The sequence below is a fragment of the Phyllobates terribilis genome, unplaced genomic scaffold, assembly GCF_046119375.1.
Source record: "Phyllobates terribilis strain yellow unplaced genomic scaffold, ASM4611937v1 Scaffold_2__4_contigs__length_985480577, whole genome shotgun sequence".
NCBI classification, from domain to species: Eukaryota; Metazoa; Chordata; class Amphibia; order Anura; family Dendrobatidae; genus Phyllobates; species Phyllobates terribilis.
In genome coordinates, this window is record NW_027362762.1 from 386,804,894 (window position 1) to 386,832,058 (window position 27,165).

Below are 27,165 nucleotides of genomic sequence, written 5' to 3' on the forward strand. Positions count from 1 at the left end.
AGAATAATGGGCCCCACATAGTCCTCCGCATAGAATAATGGGCCCCACATAGTCCTCCGCATAGAATAATGGGCCCCACATAGTCCTCCGCATAGAATAATGGGCCCCACATAGTCCTCCGCATAGAATAATGGGCCCCACATAGTCCTCCGCATAGAATAATGGGCCCCACATAGTCCTCCGCATAGAATAATGGGCCCCACATAATCCTCCAAACAGAATAATGGGCCCCACATAGACCTCCAAACAGAATAATGGGCCCCACATAGTCCTCCATACAGTATAATGGGCCCCACATAGTCCTCCACACAGAATAATGGGCCCCACATAGTCCTCCACACAGAACAATGGGCCTCACATAGTCCTCCACACAGAATAATGGACCCCACCTAGTCCTCCACACAGAATAATGGACCCAACCTAGTCCTCCACACAGAATAATGAGCCCTACCTAGTCCTCCACACAGAATAATGGGCCCCACCTAGTCCTCCACACAGAATAATGGGCCCCACCTAGTCCTCCACACAGAATAATGGGCCCCACATAGTCCTCCACACAGAATAATGGGCCCACCAAGGGGTGGTGGCTCTGGTGTCGGGGGCCAAATAAAACCACCCTGTGGGCCAGATTTAGCCCATGGGTCAGAGTTCGACACATATGCTTTAGGGAATGCAGTAGGAAGTGAAAAAAATGCTTAAAAAATTATATATTAAGTTCAAATCACCCACCATTAAAAAATGAAGAAATATAAAAAATATACATCTGGTCATGTTACATTTGTAAGAATATGATCTGTCAAAATACAAAATTAATTAACTCGATCAGTAAATCACATAATGAGAAGGAAAAAAATGTAAATTCCACAATTACATTTTTTGGTCACTGCAGAAGTGATCGAAACATAATTTCTACTCTAAAATGATATCAATAAAAATGTCGTTGCAGGGTGCAATAAACTTGCTCTCATACATAATTTTGGAAATTAGACCCCTCAGGGAACTTATCTAGATGTGTGGTGAGCACGTTTAACCCCCAGGTTCTTCACAGAAGTTTATAACATGGAGCCGTGAAAATAAAAAAAACTAACCTTTTCCACAAAAATGATGTTTTAGCCCCAAATTTTTTATTTTCACAAGGGTAAGAGGAGAAAATGGACCCCAAAAACTTTTGTGCAATTTCTCCTGAGTACGCCGATACCCCATATGTGGGAAAATTACAGTGTTTGGGCGCACGGCAGAGTTTAGAAGGGAAGGAGCACTGTGTGACTTTTTGAACGAAAAATTGGCTGGAATCAAGAGCGGACGCCATGTCGCGTTTAGAGAGCCCCTGATGCGCCTAAATAGTGGAAACCCCCCCCCCCACAAGTGACCCCATTTTGGAAACTAGACCCCTCAAGGATTTTATCAAGGGGTATAAGTGAACATTTTGAACCCAGAGGTACGACACAGAAATTGATAACATTAAGTCATCATATTGAATAAGGTGTCATTAGTCTTGAGCGCAAGTGCTCGCTACTTGAGTTTGCATTGGATACTCGGGTATGCACCATGTGACGTGCTCGAGTCCCCACCCCGCATGTTTCATGGTTGTTAGACACCCAAAAAAAACATGCAGGGATCGCTCGTGCATGGCAGGCAATCCCCGCAAGTTTTTTTTTGGCCGCAAAGCATATGGGGCGGAAACTCGAGCATGTCACTTGAGCACCCGCAATACTCAGTGCATACCCGAGCACCCGATGCAAACTCAAGTAGCGAACACTTGCGCTCAACACTAGTCGTCATATCGTCATCATTTTTTTTTCTTTACTTTTGAAAAAATCCCAACCCTAGAGTTTATTTTTTACGCCTTTTCTCGTGCAGTATAAGTGATTAGACGACTTTATTCTCAGAGCTGTGGAGTCGGAGCCCATTTTGGTGGAGTCGGTATAAAATGGACCGACTCCAACCCCTAAAATATATAATAAATTGGGTACAGTAGTTCAATGCAGTTTGTGGGGAATATTTTTTCATAAGAATTTGGGAAAGTTATGAAATGTCCTATTCCTGATCTAAGGGTCTAGACTATTAGCTGAGATGAATCTGTGCTACAGTAAATTTATCACTTAAACATGAGCCATGTATGAGGGAGTCGGAGTTGGAGTCCGTGACATGGAAATTGAGGAGTCGGAGGTTTGGCTTACCGACTCCACAGCCCTGTTTATTCTTCGGGTCAGTGCGATTACAGTGATGACAGATTCATATCGGGTTTTTATGATTGACAGCTGTCACACACTAAAAGACACCTTTGTTTTGCAAAGACTAGTTTTTGCATCGCCATATTTTAAGAGCCATAACTTTTCCATATTTCGGCCAACAGTCATATGACTGCTTGTTTTTTTGCGGGACAAGTTGACGTTTTTATTGGTACCATTTTCGTGCACGTGACATTTTTTGATCGCTTTCTATTTAGATTTTTGGGACGCAGAATAAACAAAAACCAACAATTCAGGAATTTTTTTATTTTTATTTTTTTTATGCTGTTCCACGTGTGGTAAAATTGATAAGGCAACTTTATTCTTCGGGTCAGTACGTTTACAGCGGTACCACATTTATATTGGTTTTTTTTATGTTTTGGCGCTTTTACACAATAAAAACTATTTTGTAGAAAAAAATTATTTTTTGCATCGCTTTATTCTGAGAGCTATAACTTTTTTATTTTTCAGAATAATATTTATTCATGGGTACAATATATTTTTATTTTGGGGGGGATTATTTTTTTCAGATTTTTGGGACTTTCACTTTTTGCAGTCTGATCGGCTGTGTAGCATAGAGATGCAGGAACATCTCTATGCTATCCTGGCTGTCAGAGCTGCACAGGTAGAAGATACTTTGATCGCGCACTGCTCATGACCAAAGTAACTTCCTGCTGTCTGGGGACCTGGTTGTTGTCGTGACGACATCGGGTCACCATGACAACCACCGGGACCTGGCAGAGACAGCGCGGGACGCCGGAGAGGAGGTAAGTAGCGGCGACTACTTTTCCTTGCTCCAGGAATGCTGCGATCGACTTCGATCACAGTCTTTCGGGGGTTAATGTGCTGGGAGTGGTGCAGTACCGCTCCTAGCACATAGCACCAGGTGTCAGCTGTGACAATCAGCTGACACCCGGTGGCGATCGCGCCCGCACAACCTGTGTGCGGGCGCAATCGCCAGGGCGTATTAATACATATCTGGTCCAATAGACCCAAGGCACAGATACGTATTAATACGCCCCATGTCAGAAAGGGGTTAAATAAAAAAAACAACTATGTATGTTTGGTATGTCCATAGCCATATTGACCTTGAGAGTCATATTGCCACTTCATTTTTGTCATATAGTGAACATGGTAAATAAAAAACCCTGAAAAAACTATTGTGGAAATGTGTTTATTTCACTGCACTAGAAATGTTTTCCCCGCATTACAGTACATCATGTCATAAGATGAATGGTGTCATTCAAAAGTACAACTCGTCTTGCAAAAAATAAGCCCTCACATGGCTATGTGTACTGAAAAATAAAAAAGTTATGGCTCTTGGAAGAAGAAGAGGAATAAATGAAAATGCAAAGACATATAATAGCCATGTTGGGAAGGGGTGTAAAGAAAACAGCTCTTTTTGTGTTGCTATATTCTAAACGTCATAACGTTTTTTATTTTGCCATCAACAAGGCAGTGTGGGGGCTTTTCCTTTGCCGGATGAGCTGTTATTTTAACTTAATATGGCATTTGCCATTTTTTGGGGGAGGGAGAATGAACAAAACAGCAGCAATTACATTGTTTATACAGTTGGGAAAAAAACAAATATGAAAGGAAAAAGGGGGTTATATGTATAATCCAGTTCTCTCCAGGAGAGCTAATCTTTTCCTCCTGATCCCAGTTGTCGATCCACTAAACCAAACTTTCAGAAAAGAACTTTACATATTTACATAAATATTTGTTATTTTCTTCTAAAAAATAGTTTAAAAAAAGGCTTAGATTCTATCAGCAGTTCCCATTGTGACCAGCTCCTGAGGTCGATTTTATTCACGGCTTATTAATCCTTATGGTAAAGAAGCCTTGTCTTCTCTGGAGTTTGACCTTTTCTTTCTCCAGTCAGAGGGAATACCCCCTTATTTTCTAGGGTGGTTTTACATGAAACAGATTTTGACCATATTTTTGTATTGTACATCATTTCTATTTATTCAATTTTGTTTGTTTTTTTATTTTAGCTTCTTTGTTCCGTATAATGACATTTGAAAGTTTAGACTTCCCTAAATTACAGAATGCTTGCCCTTCTCGATCACCCACAAGTCCTGTTTCTGCACTCACCTAGTCATCAGTGGTCTCGGGTTCCTGGTCCTGTGCTTGAGCACGGGAAGCCGAGACCAGGTGAGGGCTGGAGCGGGACTTGTGGGTGATCAAAAAAGGTGAGCATCACTACTCATTTTAGAACAGTCTAAGACATTTAACAAAAATGACTGATTCCCTGAAATACCCCATCTAGCCTTATTCTTGCAGGGTAAGGCTTCCATACATGGCTGACCTGTCAGTCTGTGAGGCCTCCAGCTGATATAGTAACTAATAAAGGTGAGCAAACTGTAAAGTCCGGGGCTCACCTAATGCCCAGTGCTTAACTCCAAGCACGGACTTTTCCCCGGAAGTCCATTTTAGTTTTCAGAGTTTGGATGTGGAGAGAGAGACTAGTTGGGGTGCTCAGCTTCCGCTGGCTGCCACCTAGCCCTTACTACGACCATTTTACAGCACCCAAGTTCTGGTCCCCATTGACTTTTATGGACTCTGGTAGGGTTCTGGTACCCAAACCGAACTTTAGACTAAAGTTTGATTGAACGTGAACATCCATAGGTCATCCCTAGTAACTAATTTAGTGCTCAACTAATTGTCAGTGTATCCTTCTAACAGCTAGAGATTGTCCAATGCAAACAAGTTAGGTCATAATAATTTTAAAAATCTACTATATAATGGGATTATCCCGTCTGTCTGTCCGCCCAGGAAATCCCGCGTCGCTGATTGGTCCGGCCATGGCCAGTTAGCGACGCGGGATTTCAGAACAAGATGGCGGCCGTTAGCGGCTCATCTGCCGCACGGAGGTCAGCGGCGATGCAGCCGGGAGATGACCGGCGCAAACCGGTCATCTCCCGGATGCTCGCAGCAGAAGTACCCCGACCGGCGGCCTAGGCGGCGCCGCTCCCCGGTCCTCCCTTCACACTTGCCGTCGGGAGATCAGCGGCCCTAGCCGCTGATCTCCCGATGGTAGCCGCATGGAGGTCAGCGGTGATGCACCCGGGAGATGACCGGCGCTAGCCGGTCATCTCCCGGCTGCTCGCAGCGGAAGTACCCCCACAGACAGCGTCGCTCCCTGATCCTCACTAACACGGTTCGCTGATTAGTCGCGGCCGCCGGCCGCGACCAATCAGCGATATTGGAGCGAAATTTAAAACACCGCTGTCCTGAATTTAAAGTAGTGCACAACCCATTTAAACACTGCTTCGCTGATTAGTCACGCCCGGTCGGCTGCTTACATATTCTAGAATACCCGATGCGTTAGAATAGGGCCACCATCTAGTGATCTTATATTAGGCTGCATGCATTTTTTTTTTTTTTCATTTTTTGCTGCAACTGTGAGAAAAAAATGCACAATTTTCCGTCATGTTTGAAAATTGCTGCAAAAACGTTGCTGTTTTACTGCAGAAAAAACACTAAGGCTGCAATGTGTAAACGCATCCTAAATGTGTACTTATTCGGTGTTTCATCCTCACCAATTCCTTGAGCATTATTGGCTCGGTATAGATGGCTGCACACCTGCAATCACATTTCACTATGATGAATAAGGTGTGAGAAAACCATTCTAAAGTCTTGCTCAGCCCTCCGTGATGCACAGACAGGTGGGGGTCTCCTGACCTGAACTTCACAGCTTCATAGGCACATATGAGGTGGTTGCGCTCTGGTCAGGGCACCCGCGGTCAGTCAATGCAGTGTTTCGCAGATGTTTGACATCACCATAATTGTGCCAATTCACTAATTATGAACCATGAAATGTTGAATATATCGTTGTACCCGTTATATTAGTATTTTCTTGTCCTTATTTGTTATTGTCGTTGTTTCTAATTTGCAGATTTAGAGAAAGAAGTGGAAGAATTAAAATCACAACCATTGACAGGTGGAGCAGATGATGTTGTCCAGGTATATTTTATGGCAGGGGTCTCAAACTCGGCTGGGTATATGGGCCGCACATGGAAAAAATTTGAATTTGGGGGGCCGCATTCTTTGTTCAATGTGACATTTTTAGTGATACCATTTTTTTATATACACCTTTTGAACATTTTTGCCGTGTTTTTATAGCTTGGGTCGTTATGGATGTGGCGATAATAAACGTGCACTTTTTTGTGTTTACTTTAGTTTACATATAAAACAGCATTTTTAGTGCCCAATATTTTTTCATGCTTTATTTTATTTTTTATTTTTTTTACAATTTTATTTCCCCCAATTGGCCACATACAGTAATATTGTCTTACAATTAGCATCATATAGTAATAATGGAAAACATCTTGTAGTAATGTTCCCCATCCAAGTCCCCATCTTGTACTAATGTGCCCCATCCAGGTCCCCATCCTGTGGCTATGTGCCCCATCCAGGTCCCCATCTTGTGGCTATGTGCCCCATCCAGGTCCCCATCTTGTGGCTATGTGCCCCATCCAGGTCCCCATCTTGTGGCTATGTGCCCCATCCAGGTCCCCTCTTGTGGCTATTAGCCCCATCCAGGTCCACATCTTGTGGCTATGTGCCCCATCCAGGTCCCCTCTTGTGGCTATGTGCCCCATCCAGGTCCCCATCTTGTGGCTATGTGCCCCATCCAGGTCCCCATCTTGTGGCTATGTGCCCCATCCAGGTCCCCATCTTGTGGCTATGTGCCCCATCCAGGTCCCCATCTTGTGGCTCTGTGCCCCATCCAGGTCCCCATCTTGTGGCTATGTGCCCCATCCAGGTCCCCATCTTGTGGCTATGTGCCCCATCCAGGTCCCCATGTTGTGGCTCTGGTCCCCATCTTGTGGCTCTGTGCCCCATCCAGATCCCCATCTTGTGGCTATGTGTCCCATCCAGGTCCCCTCTTGTGGCTATGTGCCCCATCCAGATCCCCATCTTGTGGCTATGTGCCCCATCCAGATCCCCATCTTGTGGCTATGTGCCCCATCCAGGTCCCTATCCTGTGGCTATGTGCCCCATCCAGGTCCCTATCCTGTGGCTATGTGCCCCATCCAGGTCCCCATCTTGTGGCTATGTGCCCCATCCAGGTCCCCATCTTGTGGCTATGTGCCCCATCCAGGTCCCCATCTTGTGGCTATGTGCCCCATCCAGGTCCCCATCTTGTGGCTATGTGCCCCATCCAGGTCCCCATCTTGTGGCTATGTGCCCCATCCAGGTCCCCATCTTGTGGCTATGTGCCCCATCCAGGTCCCCATCTTGTGGCTATGTGCCCCATCCAGGTCCCCTCTTGTGGCTATTAGCCCCATCCAGGTCCACATCTTGTGGCTATGTGCCCCATCCAGGTCCCCTCTTGTGGCTATGTGCCCCATCCAGGTCCCCATCTTGTGGCTATGTGCCCCATCCAGGTCCCCATGTTGTGGCTCTGGTCCCCATCTTGTGGCTCTGTGCCCCATCCAGGTCCCCATCTTGTGGCTATGTGCCCCATCCAGGTCCCCATCTTGTGGCTATGTGCCCCATCCAGGTCCCCATCTTGTGGCTATGTGCCCCATCCAGGTCCCCATCTTGTGGCTCTGGTCCCCATCTTGTGGCTATGTGCCCCATCCAGGTCCCCTCTTGTGGCTATGTGCCCCATCCAGATCCCCATCCTGTGGCTATGTGCCCCATCCAGGTCCCCATCCTGTGGCTATGTGCCCCATCCAGGTCCCCTCTTGTGGCTATGTGCCCCCTGTGCTGTTCTTCACACACATAAAATAGAAAAAAAAGATGATTCTCACCTGTCCTCCGTTCCCTCGGCGTCCTTCCTGCAGATGTGGCCCGCAGGCACCACAGGCACAGACCCCTTGACGATCCCGACCTGGTCCAGGAGGAGCCGCCGACAGCAGCGCTGCATTGCCGCACAGAGACAGTCTCCCAGCACAGCATTTTCAATGTCAGCCGCCGGCCAATCAGAGGCCAGCAGCTGACATCTGCATATGGCAATGACGTCATACTCGCTGCGCCGACACGCAGATATCAGCTGCTGGCCTCTGATTGGCCAGTGGCTGGCATTGGAAATGCTGTGCTGGGAGACTGTCTCTGCGCGGCAATGCAGCGCTGCTGTCGGCGGCTCCTCCTGGACCTGGTCAGGATCATCAAGGGGTCTGTGCCTGCGGGCCGCATAAAGCAGCCTCAGGGGCCGCATGCGGCCCGCGGGCCGCGTGTTTGAGACCCCTGTTTTATGGTATACGCCATGTCACATTTTAAGAGCCCCTGACATGCCAAAACAGAAGAAAAGTGTCCCCATTTTGTGACCCCATTTTGGAAACTGCACCTCTTGAGGAATTCATCTAGTGGTGTAGTAAGCATTTTCAACCCTTAGGCGATTCAAAGAATTGTATAACATTGAGCTGAGTAAATGGAAAATTACCATTTTTTTCCATTAAAATGTTGCTTTGGCCCCAAGTTTTTTAATTTTCAAAAGGTGTAATAGGAGAAAATGAACATTACGATTTGTTATGCAATTTCTTCTGAGTATGCCAATACCCCATATGCGGTCAAAAACTACTTTTGAGACACAGTGCAAAGCTCAGAACGGAAGAAGCGCTATAAAGAGATTCAGATTTTGCTGGAATGGTTTGAGGGTGCCATGTCACATTGACAGAGCCCCTAAGGTGCCAGAACAGCAGAACCCCCCCCCCCCCCCATAAGTGACATCACTTTACAAACTACACCTCTCAATGCCTCTCAATGAATTCATCTAGGAGTGCAGTGAGCCATGTTGACACCACATGTGCCACACAGAATTTTATTCCAATGGGCGGTGAAGAGAGAATAATTAAATTTTTACCACTAAAATGTTTAATTTTATAAGGGCTAATAGGAAAAAATGGACCTCACAGTTTGTTGTGCAGTTTCTCCTGAGTGCGCCAATACCCTACATGTAATCGGGAACTACTTTTGAGGCACAGTGTACAGTCCAGAAGGGAAGGTGGGCCATATTGTAGTGCAGATTTTAGCTGTTGTGGTTTGTGGGTGCTATGACCCAATGGAAGTGCCACTGAGGTGCCACAACAGAAGAACCCCCTCATAACTGACCCCATTTTATAAGCTACACCCCTTAATGAATTCATCTAGGGGTGCAGTGATCATATTGCCACTACGGGTGTGTCACAGAATTTTATGCCATTGAGCAGTGAAAAAAAATAATTACCTTATGTTTCGGACTATAAGACTCACCTAGATTTTAGAGGATGAAAATAGAAAAAAAATTGAAGCAAAAAGTGTGGTCACGATGCACTGTTATGGGGGATGGGGTCTGCTGCTGACACTGTTGTAGGGGTAATGTCCCCCAATTCTGTACTAATATCCCCCATCCTGGTATATATGACCCCCCCCCTTCCAGTTATACATGGCTCCCCTCACCCTCTTCCTGGTATGCATGGCACCCCTCATCCTGGTATGCATGGCACCCCCATCCCGTTGCACCCAAAAAAATAAAGGATTCTACTCCCCTTCCTTCCCTCTGCTCCAGCGTTGAGTCCTGCTCTGCTGCCAGCAGCTGATCTCACAGTGTGAGCAGCGCATGGCATCACTACCATGCGCCCTCACACTTTGAGATGAGCTGCCAGAATAGTCACTGCTCCTATGGGTGGGGGGAGTAGTGACTTCATTCTCCTTAATAGCTGGCGCACAGTGTAGCCTCAGCCGCCGGCTCCTGCAGCGGCTGGGCTATCGCCTGTGCCCACTATTAAAGAGCATGAATATTCACTTCTCCCCATTCCCATGGGAGTGGGCAGTAGTGAATATTCATGCTCTTTAATAGTGGGCACATGTGGCCGCCGAGCCTCTGCAGGAGCCGGCGGCTACTGCTAACACTGTGTGCCCGCTATTAAGGAGAATGAATATTCAGTGCTCCACTCGCCCACAAACTTGTGGATGCTAAATGTGGTTTAGGCACACTGGTACTCAGAAGGAAGGGGGGCATTTGGATTTGAGAACCCAGAATTCGATTACTTTCCTTTGGGGAGGTGAGGAGCAATAGCGCTTTTCCACAGCTTGTGTACTACCATTAATGTGGAAGCCCCCTATATTTCCGCTAACAGATGATGGACCTGAGTGCTTTTTTTGTGGATTGAGTTGAAGCTTTTATTGGGACCAATTTACGTAACATTTTAGATCACTTTTCTCCGGCTCTCTACGCTGAGCACTTACATCGGAGTTTCCATCTAAACCTCCGAATGACGTGATTCAGATACAAACCCTGACCTGTCCATTCACTATAATGAGGCAGCAGAGTTACTCTGGACTTCGTCTAGCCTCTGTTTAGCGTCATCCTTCTTTTCAAAAGTGCACAAAACTGTGGCCGATGGCACTTTTATGCACGCCTAAAAAGATGGAAACTGCCAAATCCTAGTACAGACTGTGTCCACAGTGCCGCCATCATCTTCATTATAGGGAACATTCCATTGAGGTTTCCGTCTGAATCACGTATTTCAGAGATTTACACGGAAGCCCCGTAGCAAGTGCTCAGTGCAGAGCGCAGGATAAATGTGCTCCGAGCTTTACGGCGATCTTTGGGAGGCAGAATAAACAAATCAACAGCAGGTCAAGAATTTGTTTTATTTATTTTTTAAGCCGTTCCTCTTGCGGTATAAGTGATTAGACGACTTTATTCTTCAAGTTGGTACGATTACAGCGATACCAGATTTATATCAATTTCATTTTTTTTTGCAAAAGAAAGTTTTTGTATCACCATGTTTTGAGAGCTATAATTTTTCTGTATTTCTGCCAATAGTCATGTGAGGGCATGTTTTTTGGGGAACGAGTTGACTTTTTTATTGGTACAATTTTCAGGCACATTACATTTTTTTGATCGCTTTCTATTCTGTTTTTTGGGAGACAGAATGAACAAAAACCAGCAATTCAGGAATTTTTTTCAGGGGATCTTTTTATGCCTTATGATCAAAGTGATAAGGCAGCTTTATTGTTCAGGTCAGTACGATTACAACAATACCACATTTATATAATTTTTTTTTATGTTTTGCCGCTTTTACACAATAAAAAGTGGAATATTTGTTTTTTTTTACGGAGTTCACTAAAGGGGTTAAATAGCATGACAGTTTTATACGTTGGGTCGTTCTGGAAGCGGTTATACAAAATATGTTTTTTTTCAATTATTCCTATTTATTGTTTTTTTTTTTTTTTTTTTACTTAGTCCCTCTTTGGGACTTTAACTTTTAGTACTCTGATCGCTGGTATAATGCATTGCAATGCACCAGCATAGCAATGCATTATACCTGCCAGCGCTGCACTGACAGAAGCCTCTTAGACCATGAACATGGTCTAACAGGCTTGCTGTAGCTGCCTATCCCAGCTTTCTAAATGCTGCGTTGGGTTAAATGTCTCAGGACGGTTCGTGCACCGCTCTTGGCTATAACTAAGGCCACGGCCCCACTATCAGTATTTGGTCAGTATTTTTTCTCTGGAGTGGGAGCCAAAACCAGGAGTGGGTGATAAATGTAGAATTGGTGACTTGTTTCTAGTATACCTTTTCTCTGATTGTTCCTCACCTGGTTTTGGCTTACAAATACTGCGGAAAAATACTTATAGTGGGGCCATGGCCTTACGCTGAGCTCCTGATGGCGATTGTGCGGCACAGATCCTGTATCCGCATGATCACCATGACGTAAATTTACGTCATTTTGTGGGAATCTCTTCCCGACCATGACGTAAACTTAAGTCAAATGTCGTGAAGAGGTTAAACTAGAGTTTTAGAGGTAATGAGAGTGATAGATTTTTTTTTTTTTTAAAGCTAATACTTTGCTATTATTTATGTACTGAACCTTGTTTGTGAACTATGACCATTTTAAGTGTGATTCTCACCATGAGATTATTTCAATGCATGTCACCATTGCCATGGTGGAACCTTGAAAAAACATTCCCACATAAAGTATATGACACCATTACGCAGTGAATAGAATCCATTACGCATTTATTTTACTTCTTCTAGGCTCTAACTGATAGATTGGATGCTGTTCTTCTGGAAAAAGCAGAGACTCATCAACAGTTGGTTTCTATGAAAAAAGAATTGGCTAAAACAAAAGAAGAATTTGAGGTAATAAGAAAGCCTATCCATAAAGGTGTTGTCACCACAGCATATGTCCTGATAATACCTACAGTATTAGAGCCTAACATACTGTATGAGCTAGAGCAGAGCCTATGTGATGGCCTCAGGGCAATTTTGCTTTTGCATCGTGGCCTACTCCTTGGACTTGTCACTCTTCTACTATTATTGAGTGGACACATGCAGTTTCCCCATGTGGTATAGAAGCCAGTTTCAGGTCACTTAATTTTGAAATTGGGTTGTCCATTTTGGAAAACCCCTTTAAAGGGTTTTAACTTGAACCAAAAACTTCTGTATGGTATTAGTAAAGTTCATGAAACAACCCCAATTCTAAAAAAGTTGACACTCTGTAAAATGTAAAGAAAACAAGAATACAATGATTTGTAAATCTAATATAGCTGTATTTTCTTCATAACACAACACAGAACACAGATCAGAAGGTGAAAGTTAGACATTTTTCTATTTTATTTGGCAAAAAATAACTCATTTAGAATTTGAAAAATGTTGGGACAGGGCCATGTCTACCATTGTGTAGTATCACTTCTTCTTACAACTGTCTGTAAACGTCTGGGAAGTGAGGAGACAATTGCTGTAGTTTTGTGAAAGGAATGTTGTCCCATTCTTGTCTGATGTAGGATTCCAGCTGCTCCACAGTCCTCGGTCGTCTTTGACAGATTTTTCATTTCATAATGTTTTTTACCAAACTACCAAATGTTTTCTATTAGTGAAAGGTCTGGACTGCAGACGGCCAGTCCAACAACCAAACACTTCTGTGAATCCATGCTGTTGCGCTGGATACAGTATCTGGTCTAACATTGTCTTACTGAAATATGCAAGGCCTTCCCTGAAATAGACATTGACTGGATGGGAGCAGGGGTTGTTGTAAAACCTCTCTATAATGCTCAGCATTGATGGTGCCTTTCAAGATGTGTAAGCTGCCCATGCCATAGGCTCTAATGCAACCACGTACCATCAGAGATGCAGGGTTTTAGATACGCAATTCTCGAATATATTAAAATGTTAACCCCGCAATAATAGGGCTACAGGAGACATCTCTAACAAATGAATCTATTACTTTATTACATGCATAACCCATCCAGGACCTACTGTATTATTTTCACTCTAAATATTCTATGGAAAAATCTCACACTTTTAATGCAGTATTGTCATGGTCTATGTTCCTCCTCCATCTTCATACTTGCAGCATGGGCAGATATTCCCCTGGTGGTTTTGGGAGATTTTAGTAAGATCTGCAATCCTCACAGAGATAGGTTTACTGGGGGAGATGACAATCTGTCCCCGTTTGGGGCCTTATCAGATAGGTGGGACTATCTGACATCTAGAGGGAAAGTTCCCAAATTCAAGGTCTTTTCTTGTGCCTCATCCACATACCAAGAATTCCTTATCAAGAATTGATCTGGTCTTATACAATGCTCATATGACTCCTTTAGTCATCAAAATTGAGTATCTCCCAGATCTTTTATCAGACCATTCTCCTCTCATTCATATGACGAAGGGCAGCTACGCGCCAGAAATGCGTCAGATGTATTTATGGAGTATGAGCAATATATGTTGTTTGTTTAATCAAGATGGAATAAAATTAGTTAATTTTACACACAGAATTGGGACGTGCAGTTTTCTCTACCTTTGTCATTCAGACCACTCTCCTCTCTGGCTTCAGGGTCAAATGGCCTCGTTAAGACTTGGATATTTGAAAGGCTGGAAACGTAACCCATTCTGGATTAAGATTATCAATTGTCCTAATATTAGAGAGAGGCTTTTGGAACTTTTTAATAGTAATTTGGGCTTGGTCACTATTAATGTAGTTTGGGATGCCATGAAAGTTTTTTTGAGAGGAGTATTGGTCAGTGAAATTAAGTTGGTAAAAGACCATTCACAAAAAACTAGATAATAAAATCTGGGAAATTGAAAAAACAACTACTAATTTAGAAAAACAACTAGGCGCTTTTCAATTGGAACAAGCTGACAATAAATGTATGTTTTTAAAACAACTGTTTTATGAGGAGGGAGAAACTACTGGAGACTTACTGGTTAAACTGGCCCAAGCCTAGAGAGAGAATGCCCCTATACATCAGCTTAGAGGAGCGGGGGGAGGATCAGTCCTCAGACTCCCAAAATTCTACTGCCTTTGCACAGTTTCTGTGCCAGTTTTTCTTTGTCATGGGCAGAGTACTCATACTCAGAATTAATGTAATACTAGGCTAGTATTGGCCTCCCAACTTTGGGTGAGGGGAAATAGAGATCTTTTGGAATTGCCAGTTTCTCTGGAGGAGATTCATTGGGCGATGGGGGGGAATGCCAAATGACAAAGCCCTTGAGTCCGACGACCTCCCAGTAGAGATTTTTTTAAAATATTTCAGGGGGAACTGCTGTCTCATTACCTGGAAACGATTAATAATGCGTCTGTTGTGGGTGTATTACCCAGGACACTATATGAGACTATAATAGTTGTACTGCCTAAAGATGGAAAAGATAAGGAATTGCCAGACTCTTAGACCCATTTCACTACTGACGTCTGATGTTAAGATACTTGCCAAGATGCTCGCAAACTGGCTGAGTTCTGTTATAACGTCAGTAATTCACCTTGATTAGGCTGGCTTCATGCCTTCCAAATCAACTGCTATTAATCTGCAAGCAGCACAGTCCGATCCCTTTCCCTAGATGCCACAAAGGCATAGTGTATAGATAGTGTATTGTGGAAATATACACTGCTCAAAAAAAATAAAGGGAACACTTAAACAACAGAATATAACTCCAAGTAAATCAAACGTCTGTGAAATCAAACTGTCCACTTAGGAAGCACCACTGATTGACAATCAATTTTGCATGCTGCTGTGCAAATGGAATAGACAATAGATGGAAATTATTGGCAATTATCAAGACACCCTCAATAAAGGAGTGGTTCTGCAGGTGGGGACCACAGACCACATCTCAGTACCAATGCTTTCTGGCTGATGTTTTGGTCACTTTTGAATGTTGGTTGTGCTTTCACAATCGTGGTAGCATGAGATGGACTCTACAGCCCACAGAAGTTGCTCAGGTAGTGCAGCTCATCCAGGATGGCACAGCAATGCGAGCTGGGGCAAGAAGGTTTGCTGTGTCTGTCAGCGTAATGTCCAGAGGCTGGAGGCACTACCAGAAGACAGGCCAGTACACCAGGAGACGTGGAGGGGGCCGTAGGAGGGCAACAACCCAGCAGCAGGACCGCTACCTCCTCCTTTGTGCGAGGAGGAACAGGAGGAACACTGCCAGAGCCCTGCAAAATGACCTCCAGCAGGCCACAAATGTGCATGTGTCTGCACAAACGGTTAGAAACCTTTTCCATGAGTGTGTTATAACGGCCCGACGACCCGACCACAGATGGGGGTTGTGCTCACAGCCCAACACCGTGCAGGACGCTTGGCATTTGCCATAGAACACCAGGATTGGCAAAGTCGCCACTTGCGCCCTGTGCTCTTTACAGTTGAAAGCAGGTTCACACTGAGCACATGTGACAGACATGACAGAGTCTGGAGATGCTGTGGAGAGCGATCTGCTGCCTGCAACATCCTTCAGCATGACCGGTTTGGCAGTGGGTCAGTAATGGTGTGGGGTGGCATTTCTTTGGAGGGCTGCACAGCCCTCCTTGTGCTCGCCAGAGGTAGCCTGACTGCCATTAGGTAATAAGATGAGATCCTCAGACCCCTTGTGAGACCATATGCTAGTGCAGTTGGCCCTGGGTTCCTCCTAATGCAGGACAATGCCAGACCTCATGTGGCTGGAGTGTGTCAGCAGTTCCTGCAAGATGAAGGCATTGAAGCTATGGACTGGCCCGCCCGTTCCTCAGACCTGAATCCGATTGAGCACATCTGGGACATCATGTCTCGCTCCATCCACCAATGTTACGTTGCACCACAGACTTTCCAGGAGTTGGCTGTTAGATCCCTCCTGTTTGTTTTTTCTATCTTGTGGTTTGCGGTCACGTGACCATCTGCCTTTATATTCCAGCTCCGCCCTTCTGGCTGTGCAGGACTTCAGTGTTATATGCCTGTCTCTCTAGCCAGGTGCTTCTGTGCCTTTCTCTGTCAAGTTCGCTTGGTCCTCTGGGACCTCTAGTACTTTTTGTCAGTTTGTCTTTTTGTGTTCTGCAACAACTTCTGTTTAGAAGGTGTCCCATTTTTGTCCCAGTCCTTAGTTCTTTTAGGGACCCCTCCCTTAATTCTATAGGTCTTCGTTCAGACTAGCCGAGGACTAAGGCAGGTCTGTTCACTAGGAAGAGGCAGCCCGCTACATCGTAGGGATTCAGCTTAGTCTTACTGTAGGGACAGCTTTCCCCTATCTTTCCTTAGTAGATGTTGCAGATCATAACAGTAAGTCCATCCCAAAAAAACTAAAAGGAAAGAAATTCGGGGATCAGTATGGTTTCCTTCCAGGATTTGGCTCAATGCCTGCAGGGATTGTGTCTGGAGGTGGCCGATCTTCAGCAACACGTGAGTAGCTGTTCTGGAGCGCATTTTGTCGAACCCAAGGTAGGACTGCCTGATGTTTTTTATGGTAAACAGCAAGATTTTTTTTCCTTTAAAAATGCTTGTTTGTTATATTTTCGTTTGAGACCAAGGTCCTCTGGGAATGAATCACAGCTCATTGGTTTTATGTCACTTGTGCGCAATGAACCACAGGGGTGAGCCTTTTCTCTCCAGCCTAATGATCCATGTTTAAGGTCTGTTAAAGAATTTTTTTCTGCTATGGGGCTATTATATGACGATCCTGATCAAATCTCATCGGCTGAATCAGAACTTAGACGTTTGAATCAGGGGTCAGATGATGTTGAAAATTATTGCACACACTTCAGGAGATGGGCTTCAGAAGTTAAGTGGAATGATCCGGCGCTGAGATGTTTATTTCTTGCTGGTCTGAGTGAAAGGGTTAAGGATTTGCTAATTGCATTGCCTGCACCTGAGACTCTGCAGGAAGCTATGCAGTTAGCTGTTCGTATTGACAGGAGACTGAGGTGCAGGCTCAATGAGGTAAAGACTCCTGTAATGTCAGGTCCCAGTCCCCAGATAATCTGCTCTGACGGCGGGGAACCGATGGAGGTTGGGGGGGGTGTCACTCCGCTCTCAGGAAAGAGACCGGAGATTCGCCGAGGGATAGTGTCTTTATTGTGGTAAAGCTGACCATTTGATTAACTATTGTGAGCGTCGTTTAAGTAAAGAAAAAAAAAAGGTCAGTTACGCCCGTATAGCCTGTTTACGCTCTGCAGGAGTATTTCTTTCTGGGAGTACTACTCTGCAGGGAGATTTGATTGAATTTCAGGTATTTGTGGATTGTGGTTCAACACTTAATGTGTAATAAAGGGTTTTTGGAAAACCTTAAATTGAAATCCAAACCTTTGTCATCACCTATTTCTGTGATTGCAATTGATAACACTCCTTTGAGACTGCTGCATTTCCGCTCACTATCAATGGAGTTCACCAAGAAATTTTGGACTTGGTTGTTTTGGATAATTTGCCCTCTCCAGTTGTTCTAGGATTGCCTTGGTTAAGACTGCGCAATCCTTTATTGGACTGGTCTACTAATGTGATTAAGTCTTGGAGTCCGAAGTTCTATGATAAATGTTGTAATGGTCGCATTGCGGCTGTGGAAAAAGGGGAATTACCGGTACCTATTCAAGATTTTTGGAGGGTTTTTTCGGAGGAGGAGTCGCAAGTTTTACCTCCTCATAGGGATTATGATTGCGCCATTGAGTTTGTTCCGGGAGCTACTCTTCCCAAAAGTCGCTTGTTTAATCTGACTATCCCTGAAAGAAAGGCCTTGGAGGAGTACATACAGACTAGCCTGGCTGCTGGTCACATTAGACCTTCTAAGTCGCTTGTGGCAGTTGGATTCTTCTTTGTTAAAAAATAGGACGACGGTTTACGTCCATGTCTGGATTTTCGTGAAATTAATAAGATTACCGTATGCAATTCCTACCCATTACCGTTAATTCCTGACTTGTTTAACTAGTTAGTGGGAGCCAAGTGGATCTCCAAAATTGATCTCCGGGGGGCATACAATTTGTTACATGTGAAGGAGGGTGATGAATGGAAAACTGCTTTTAACACTCCGGTAGGTCATTTTGAGAATCTGGTGATGCCTTTTGGTCTTACCAATGCACCTGCATTTTTTCAGAACCTTATTAATGACATCCTGAGACCTTTGATTGGTAAGAATGTGGTTGTGTATTTGGATGACATTTTGATTTATTCACCAGATCTAGAGTCCCATTGGCAGAGTGTACGTGAAGTTTTGCAGTTATGGAGTGATAATTCACTCTTTGCTAAGCTAGAGAAATGTGAGTTTGCTGTGCAGAAAATTAGTTTTTTGGGCTACATTGTCTCCAGCGAGGGCTTTGAGATGGACCCTGTGAAGGTTCAGGCTGTGCAGGAATGGCCTAGGCCTATTGGTTTGAAATCTATACAGAGGTTTTTGGGTTTTGCCAATTATTACAGGAAATTCATTAAGAATTTTTCTATAATTGTTAAACCTCTAACCGATCTCACCAGGGAAAGGTGCGACTACGGCCCAGTGGACTACTGAGGCCGTTGAAGCGTTTAAGTATCTCAAAGAGAGGTTCAGTTCTGCCACTATCCTTATGCAGTCTGATGAGACCAAGCCTTTTTTGGTCGAGGTCGATGCTTCATCGGTGGGGGTCGGAGCAGTTTTGTCTCAGGAGAACAAGGATGGAGTACATCCTTGTGCCTTTTCGAAAAAAAATTCGGAAACCGAACTGAATTATGATGTTGGAAATCGGGAGTTGCTGGCTATTAAACTTGCGTTTGAACATTGGCGTCATTTTTTGGAAGGCGCTAGATTTCCTATTCTGGTTTTCACAGATCATAAGAATTTGATCTATCTGGATGCTGCCAAGCGCTTGAATGCCCGTCAAGCTAGGTGGGCACTTTTTTTTTCTCGGTTTCATTTTTCTGTTACCTATATCCCTGGTACTAAGAATGTTATGCTTCATCTCGCAGCTTCTCTCCTACGGTCGGTGCCGTGGAGGAGGAGAGCATTTTACAGAAAGGAGTTGTGGTGGCGGCATTGGACTCCGTTTTGGAGAATGGGATTCTGAAAGCTCAAGATGATGCTCCATCTAACACTCCCCATGGGAGGTTGTTCGTGCCTAGAGCCTTTAGGAGAGATTTGTTTGTGGAATGTCATGAGTCTCGGTTGGCAGGTCATCCTGGAATTTCGGAAACAAAGAGACTTATCAGTCGCAGTTTTTGGTGGCCTGGATGGCAGAAGGAAGTCATCAAGTGGGTGCGTCAGTGTACTGTGTGTGCTAGGTCAAAGGCTTCACATACTCCTGCTGCGGGGTTGCTTTGCCCTCTGGAGGTTCCTAGTGCGCCTTGGACGCATCTCACTATGGATTTTATTACTGATCTTCCTGTGTCCGAGGGTTTTACGGTCATCTGGGTGGTCGTGGACCGTTTTAGTAAGATGTGTCATTTGGTTCCATTCATTAAGTTGCCCTGCGCCAAGACTCTCGCTAAGGTGTTTGTTAAGGAGATTGTCAAGCTCCATGGCGTTCCCACGGATATTGTTTCTGATAGAGGACCTCAGTTTGTGGCTCGCTTTTGGCGTGCTTTTTGTGACCGGTTGAGAGTCCATTTGTCATTTTCGTCTGGTTATCATCCTGAGTCTAATGGACAGACTGAAAGAAAGAACCAGGATGTTGAACAGTTTTTGCGTTGTTTTGTGGTGGACAATCAAGAGGTGCGGTCAGAATTTCTGCCTCTCGCAGAATTTGCTCTTAACAATCATACATCCTCCTCTGCTGGGTGTTCTCCTTTTTTTTGTTGTACTGGGAGACATCCGTCTTTTGGCTCGTTCTCCAAATTGGGGTTGGCGGTGCCGGAGGAGGAGAATTTTTCCTTTGATTTGGAGAGCGTTTGGACTAATGTACGTTGTAACCTTCAAGAGGCTAACAAAAACTGCAAGAAGTATTTTGACAGGAAACGTAAAGAGGTTTTTCTTTACTGTGGGTGACATGGTTTGGTTGTCCTCGAAGAACCTGCGGTTGAGGATTCCCTCTAAAAAACTGGGTCCTAAGTTTGTGGGTCCATTTAAAGTGCTTCAGGTTATTAACCCATCTGCTGTTAGGTTGGATGTCCCTACTTCCTGGAAGATTAATCCTGTGTTTCATGTTTCCTTGTTGAAAAAGGCTGACGTATCTGATAGGGACGCCACTGTCACAGTTCCTCCTGTTGTGGAAGACGGCGAATATGAAATTTCTCATATTTTGAATTCTAGATGGCAGAGAGGGAGATTACAGTATCTTGTCTCCTGGAAGGGTTTCGGTCCCGAAGACAACTCCTGGGTAAGGACGGATGATGTCTCTGCTCCTAGGCTTGTTAAAGCTTTCCACAAGAGGTTTCCGGATAGGCCTGGGCCTGGAGGATCTGGAGGATCCTCATAAAAGAGGGGGTACTGTTAGAACCCTCCTGTTTGTTTTTTCTATCTTGTGGTTTGCGGTCACTTGACCATCTGCCTTTATATTCCAGCTCCGTCCTTCTGGCTGTGCTGGACTTCAGTGTTATATGCCTGTCTCTCTAGCCAGGTGCTTCTGTGCCTTTCTCTGTCAAGTTCGCTTGGTCCTTCTGGGACCTCTAGTACTATTTGTCAGTTTGTCTTTTTGTGTTCTGCAACAACTTCTGTTTAGGAGGTGTCCCATTTTTGTCCCAGTCCTTAGTTCTTTTAGGGACCCCTCCCTTAATTCTATAGGTCTTCGTTCAGACTAGCCAAGGACTAAGGCGGGTCTGTTCACAAGGAACAGGCAGCCCGCTACATCGTAGGGATTCAGCTTAGTCTTACTGTAGGGACAGCTTTCCCCTATCTTTCCTTAGTACATGTTGCAGATCATAATATTGGCGGATGCTTTAGTCCAGGTCTTGGAGAAGATCCCACTGGAGACTATCCGCAACCTCATCAGGAGCATGCCCAGGCGTTGTAGGGAGGTCATACAGGCACGTGGCGGCCACACACAATACTGAGCCTCATTTTGACTAGTTTTAAGGACATTACATCAAAGTTGGATCAGCCTGTAGTGTGTTTTTCCACTTTAATTTTGGGGGTGACTCCAAATCCAGGCCTCCATTGGTTAATAAATTTGATTTCCATTGATGATTTTTGTGTGATTTTGTTGTCAGCACATTCAACTTTGTACAGAAGAAAGTATTCAATAAGAATATTTCATTCATTCAGATCTAGGATGTGTTATGTGAGTGTTCCCTTTATTTTTTTGAGCAGGGTATATGGGCAGTGTTATAGGGAATGGGATTCAGGCCTAATTTCATCAAATGGGTAATGCTGCTATATAAAGCCCGACTTCTAGAATAAGAGCTAACTATGATATCATGGAGAGTCTTGAGCTCGTTAGGGGGACAAGATGAGGCTGCTCACTATCTCCATTACTTTTTGCTCTTTCAATAGAACCCCTAGCCTGTATTATTAGAAACTATCCAGGTATTAAGGGCTTTAACTATGTAGGTACATTTAACTATGTAGGTAAAGAATAGCAGATTGCCCTGCATGCATATGATTTGTTGCTATTTGTTATTTATTATATCTTTCTTTCAATTATAATGAAAACCATTAAAAGGCTTGGGGGTCTTCTCTGCCTTAACTATTAACTGGTTGAAGTGAGCTCTGCTTCCCCTGGATAATAATGACTAGACTAGACGAAACCTTGGCAATTAAAAAAAAACAAACAAAATGTTCTTTTCTCACCTTTACCGGGTGTAGCACGGAGTTTCCTCCGCTGCTGCCAGTGTCTGTTATTGTCTGCAGTGCTGATGTTGCACCAACAGTGCTGCAGCCAATAACTGAGTTCAGCGACTAATGCAGTGAACTTGGGCAGAGCCACTGCGCTTAGTTATAGGCTGCAGCACTGTAGACACCGGGAGCAGCGGCAGAGACTCCACGCTGGACTCGGGGAGTGTAAGTAATGCACAGTTTGTTTTACAATAAACTGCAGCTGAGGAATAGGTATTTTCTGTAATCGGAAAACCTCTTTTATAAATGTGATACAACGACAATCTTGATGCAGACAGTCTGTTTAATGTTCTTTTTCCAGGCTTATTCTCAACCTACAAATAAAATGTACACTTGGCCTGAGTGTGCATGTTTATAGGGGATTTAAGGGAGTGGCTTTTCAGAAAGTGTTTGGCCTGATTTAGTTTTATTACAGACTAGAGACCTCAAGCTTTCTCAGTGTTTCAATTCCACTTCTTTTCCAGCTCTGCAATTCTTCACATGTTGTGTGATATTATCTGATAATTATTTTAGTAAACATGTTAGGAAACATTTTTTTTCCAAAGCAAAAAATAAGTTTACTATGATGATCTATTAACGATATGTTAAATATGTTTTTATAGAATACTGCCAAGAAAGCGAGTGAACTACAACATCTGGAGCATTCCAACAATACTCTCCTAGGAGAAATAGAAGCATTAAAAAGTGACTTGTCACAGTCCCAAATCAATCACAAGGAAGATGTAGATACTTTAAAGAAAGAACTACAAGATGCCCTTATGAAACAGAAGGAGTTTACCGAAAGACTGAGCCAACAAGACGAACATGTAACAAAGTTAGAGAAAGAGCTCCAACGTATACATCAGGACTATGAAGAAAGGATATCTCATTTGCAGAAAGACCTAGATTCTCTTACAGAAGAGAAGGATAATGGAGTGGCTAAACTTAAAGATGCCCAAGCCGCTTCGCAACAGTACTTTAGTGAGATCCAAGATCTTCATGCAAAAATCTTAGACTTACAAGCTTTGCACAAAGAAGAAGTATCAAACTTAATACATGAGCTTGAGTCTTCCACCCATGAATCTGAGAAAGAGAAAAGTACATTGCAAGAAATAATTAATCAAAATCAGGAAAGAGAAAAAATGCTAGAGGAGGACAATAAATCAAAGCAAAATAATAGTGATGTATTCGAAGAGCAAAATATCACATCTGAATGTGAAGATAATGAAGTCCAGAAGCTAAAATCTGTAGTCAAAGAATTGGAGTCTCAACAAAGTCTCATGCATGATGAACTCACTTACACAAACAATCTAAAGATCAGTCTGGAGAGGGAAGTTCAGCACTTAAAGAGTGAATATTTCCATGAGCGCGAAGAATTAGAGTTTAAGATAAATGAGCTTCAGCTTGCTATAGAGGAGTATCATAGTCTAATAGAGAAATTGAAGACTGAGCTTGAGTGCACGAAGATGGACTATAGACAGCTCTCCCAGCAAAAAGCCATTGATATCAAGGGCATGAGAGATCAGCACAAGAAAGAAATGTATGAGCTGAAACAGGCAATAGTCTCACGGTATGAAGATGAAAAATTGTCTTTTGTCCAAGAAATTCAAATTTTAAAGGAGCAGTGTGAAAAACTTCATCAAGAAAAGGAGGAGGCAGTCAACAGCTATGAGAACTTGCGGGAAACATTTGTCAGCCTTCAGGCAGAACTTCAGGATTCTGCTGGTAAGATCAGTCGAGAGTTTGAGACTATGAAGAACCAGCAGGCCACAGATGTCCATGAGCTTCAGCAGAAACTGAGAGCTGCTTACAAGGACAAAAATGACCTTCTTGAAACTGTTAATCAGCTCCAGGGTAAAGTTGATGCGCTGGCATCAAAGGAAAGTGAGTGTGAAGAACTGCAAGTCAAGATCACCAAGTTACACCAGAATAATGAAGAACATATAGCATCTCTGCTTCAGAAAGAGGAGCTCGTGAAAGAGCTTCAGCTTAAAGTAAATGAAAATGGCCATCAAAATGCTGAAATATCTGTTCTTCATGAAGAGATCCGAAAACTGCAAGAAATGTACAAGAGCGAGCAAGTCGCTGTGGAAGCAATGCAGCGAGATGCTGACAGTCAGTCTGTGCTTAATGCACAACTCAAGAAAACTGTCGAAGAACTGACCGAAAAACTCCAAGAATCTGTGCCGCCATCCCATCAAAGTGACACTGAAGATCCTCACCTCCAAATTACTTTGTGGCAGCAAAGAAATGAAGAGATCACAGCTAATTTACATGACAAAGAGAAAATATTGAAAGATCTCCAACTGAAAATAGAGGAGACAACCAAGCAAAATACTGAGATAACTTCTAACATGGAGCATGCGAGCAAAGAGCTTCTTGACCTTCAGAAAATGTTGAAGAGTGAGCAGATGAAGACTTTGGGCTACCAGCAAGAAGCAGAAAGTCATGTTAAATCTATTGCACATTTGGAGCAAAAGGTTGAGGAATTGACACAGAAATTGAGCACTACTGAGCATAGTTTAGAAGAGATGAAAAATCTGCAGCTGCAAATAGACAGCTTGCATCTTGACAAACAAAAGACAGAGACAGACACTAGAAGGTGGCAAGATGAAGTATCGCAACTCCATGAAGAGAAGAATGTTCTTTCTAAAGACTTTGATAGACTTATATCTGAACACGGTCGCTGTCTCTCTTCCATTGAAGAGCTAGGTGATTTAAGAAAGAAGGTACAACTAATATCGGAGGAGAAGGATGAAGTAACCAGGCTTCTTACAAGTAAAGATATGCATATAGAAACATTTCAACAACAGCTTTGTATTCTTCAGGACATACTGACCATTGAGTGCACAGATCAAGATTTCATGGCACTGCTTGAAAATATTAATAAAGCCGTTCTCAAACTAAAGGAAGAAAAGGAAAATCTAATCTCGCAGGAAAAGGAGACATCTGCTCAACTTGAGAGGCTCCACGACGAATATGAAATGCAGTGCTCAGATCTGAGAGCCTTGTTAAGTGACTACTCTAAAGAAAAGGTACTATTGAAAGAAGAGCTGGAGGAGACGCTGAGAGACAAAGAAGCACTCCAAGGAGATCTGCTAGACATGAAGCATACGCTTGAAAAATCAAAACTGGATAATCACGACTTGCTTTCTTGTATAGAAAGTCTAACCACAGATCTGAATGCTATACAAAAGGAAAAGCATGCTGATGTAGCGTCTAGTGAACAAGTGCAAGAGGATTTAATGGTAAAACACAAGGAGGGTGTGGAAGACATTCCTGATGGTGAGGTAAGGCAGATGAGACTGTGCTTCATATATTCTCCATGTAAGAATTTTATGTGATTATTATTAGAGGGGGTTGTTTTTGGCCCAAACCATATACTCAACACTTCAGAAGTCATCTTCCATTGTGATTATGTCTGTGCAGCATCTACATTACTGCTATAACTATTTTATTTGCCTCAATAATAGTTGATGAAAAACAGACAAAAGTAAGCTCTTGGTGATTTATTGTTTTGAGAGTTAAGAAGCCAATAAATGAACGTTCATGGTTTCTAGTGTATATTTGAGGCTTCCTAATTAGGCCATGTTCATACGTGGTGGAATATCGATTAATTTTTGGTGCAAATTCCTCACTGCCAATGTACGGCTATATACTCTACAGTATACAGTGGGGATAATAAGTATTTGATACACTGCCTATTTTGCAAGTTTTCCCTCCTACAAAGAATGGAGAGGTCTGTGATTTTTATCGTAGGTACACTTCAACTGTGAGAGAATCTAAAAAAACTCCAGAAAATCACATTGTATGAGTTTTACGTAATTAATTTGCATTTTATTGCATGAAATAAGTATTTGATACAATAGAAAAACAGAACCTAATATTTGGTACAGAAACCTTTGTTTCAATTACGGAGGTCTGACGTTTCCTGTAGTTCTTGTTCAAGTTTGCACACAATACAGCAGGGTTTTGGCCGATTCCTCCATATAGATCTTCTCCAGATCTTTCAGGTTTCGGGGCAGTTGTTGGGCAACATTGAGTTTCAGCTCCCTCCAAAGATTTTCTATTGGGTTCAGGTCTGGAGACTGGCTAGGCCTCTCCAGGACCTTGAAATGCTTCTTACGGAGCCACTTCTTAGTTGCCCTGGCTGTGTGTTTCGGGTCATTGTCATGCTGGAAGACCCAGCCACAACCCATCTTCAATGCTCTTACTAAGGGAAGGAGGTTGTTGGCCAAAATCTCGCAATACAGGACCCCATCAATCCTCCCTTCAATATGGTGCAGTTGTCCTCTCCCCCTTGCAGAAAAGCACCTCCAAAGTATGATGTTTCCGCCACCCATACTTCACGGTTGGTATGGTGTTCTTGGGGTTGTACTCCTCCTTCTTCTTCCCCCAAACACGGCGAGTGGAGTTGATACCAAAAAGTTCTATTTTGGTCTCATCTGACCACATGACCTTCTCCCATGCCTCCTCTGGATCATCAAGATGGTTATTGGTGAACTTCAAACGGGCCTGGACATGTGCTGGCGTGAGGACAGGGACCTTGCGTGCCCTGCAGGGGTTTAATCCATCAGGGCGTAGTGTTTTACTATCGTTAATGTTGGAGACTGTGGTCCCAGCTTTTTTCATATCATTGACCAGGTCCTACCGTGTAGTTCTGGGCTGATTCCTGACCTTTCTCGGAATTATCCTTACCCCATGAGGCAAGATCTTGCAGACCAAGGAAGATTGACAGTCATCTTGTGTTTTTTCTATTTTCTAATAATTGTGCCAACAGTTGTTGCCTTCTCACCAAGCTGCTTGGCTATTGTCCTGTAGCCCATCCCAGCCTTGTGCAGGTCTACAATTTTGTCCCCGGTGTCCTTAGACAGCTCTTTGGTCTTGGCCATGGTGGAGAGGATGGAGTGTGATTGAGTGTGTGGACAGGTGTCTTTTATACAGGGAACGAGTTCAAACAGGTGCAATTAATACAGGTAATGAGTGCAGAGTAGGAGGGCTTCTTAAAGAAAAACTAACAGGTCTGTGAGAGCCAGAATTCTTGCTGGTTGG

At 43.7% G+C, this 27,165-nt stretch overlaps 1 protein-coding gene across 1 annotated transcript in view; it reads left to right on the forward strand.

Annotated features, from left to right (window-relative positions):
- GCC2 (GRIP and coiled-coil domain containing 2) overlaps positions 1-27,165 on the forward strand; it is a 91,281-nt gene that overhangs the window by 6,651 nt on the left and 57,465 nt on the right. Inside the window, exons 4-6 of the mRNA XM_073664813.1 lie at positions 6,130-6,197; positions 12,208-12,312; positions 22,737-25,403. Coding sequence (XP_073520914.1) covers positions 6,130-6,197; positions 12,208-12,312; positions 22,737-25,403 — 2,840 coding nt within the window. The remainder of the gene's footprint in view (positions 1-6,129; positions 6,198-12,207; positions 12,313-22,736; positions 25,404-27,165) is intronic.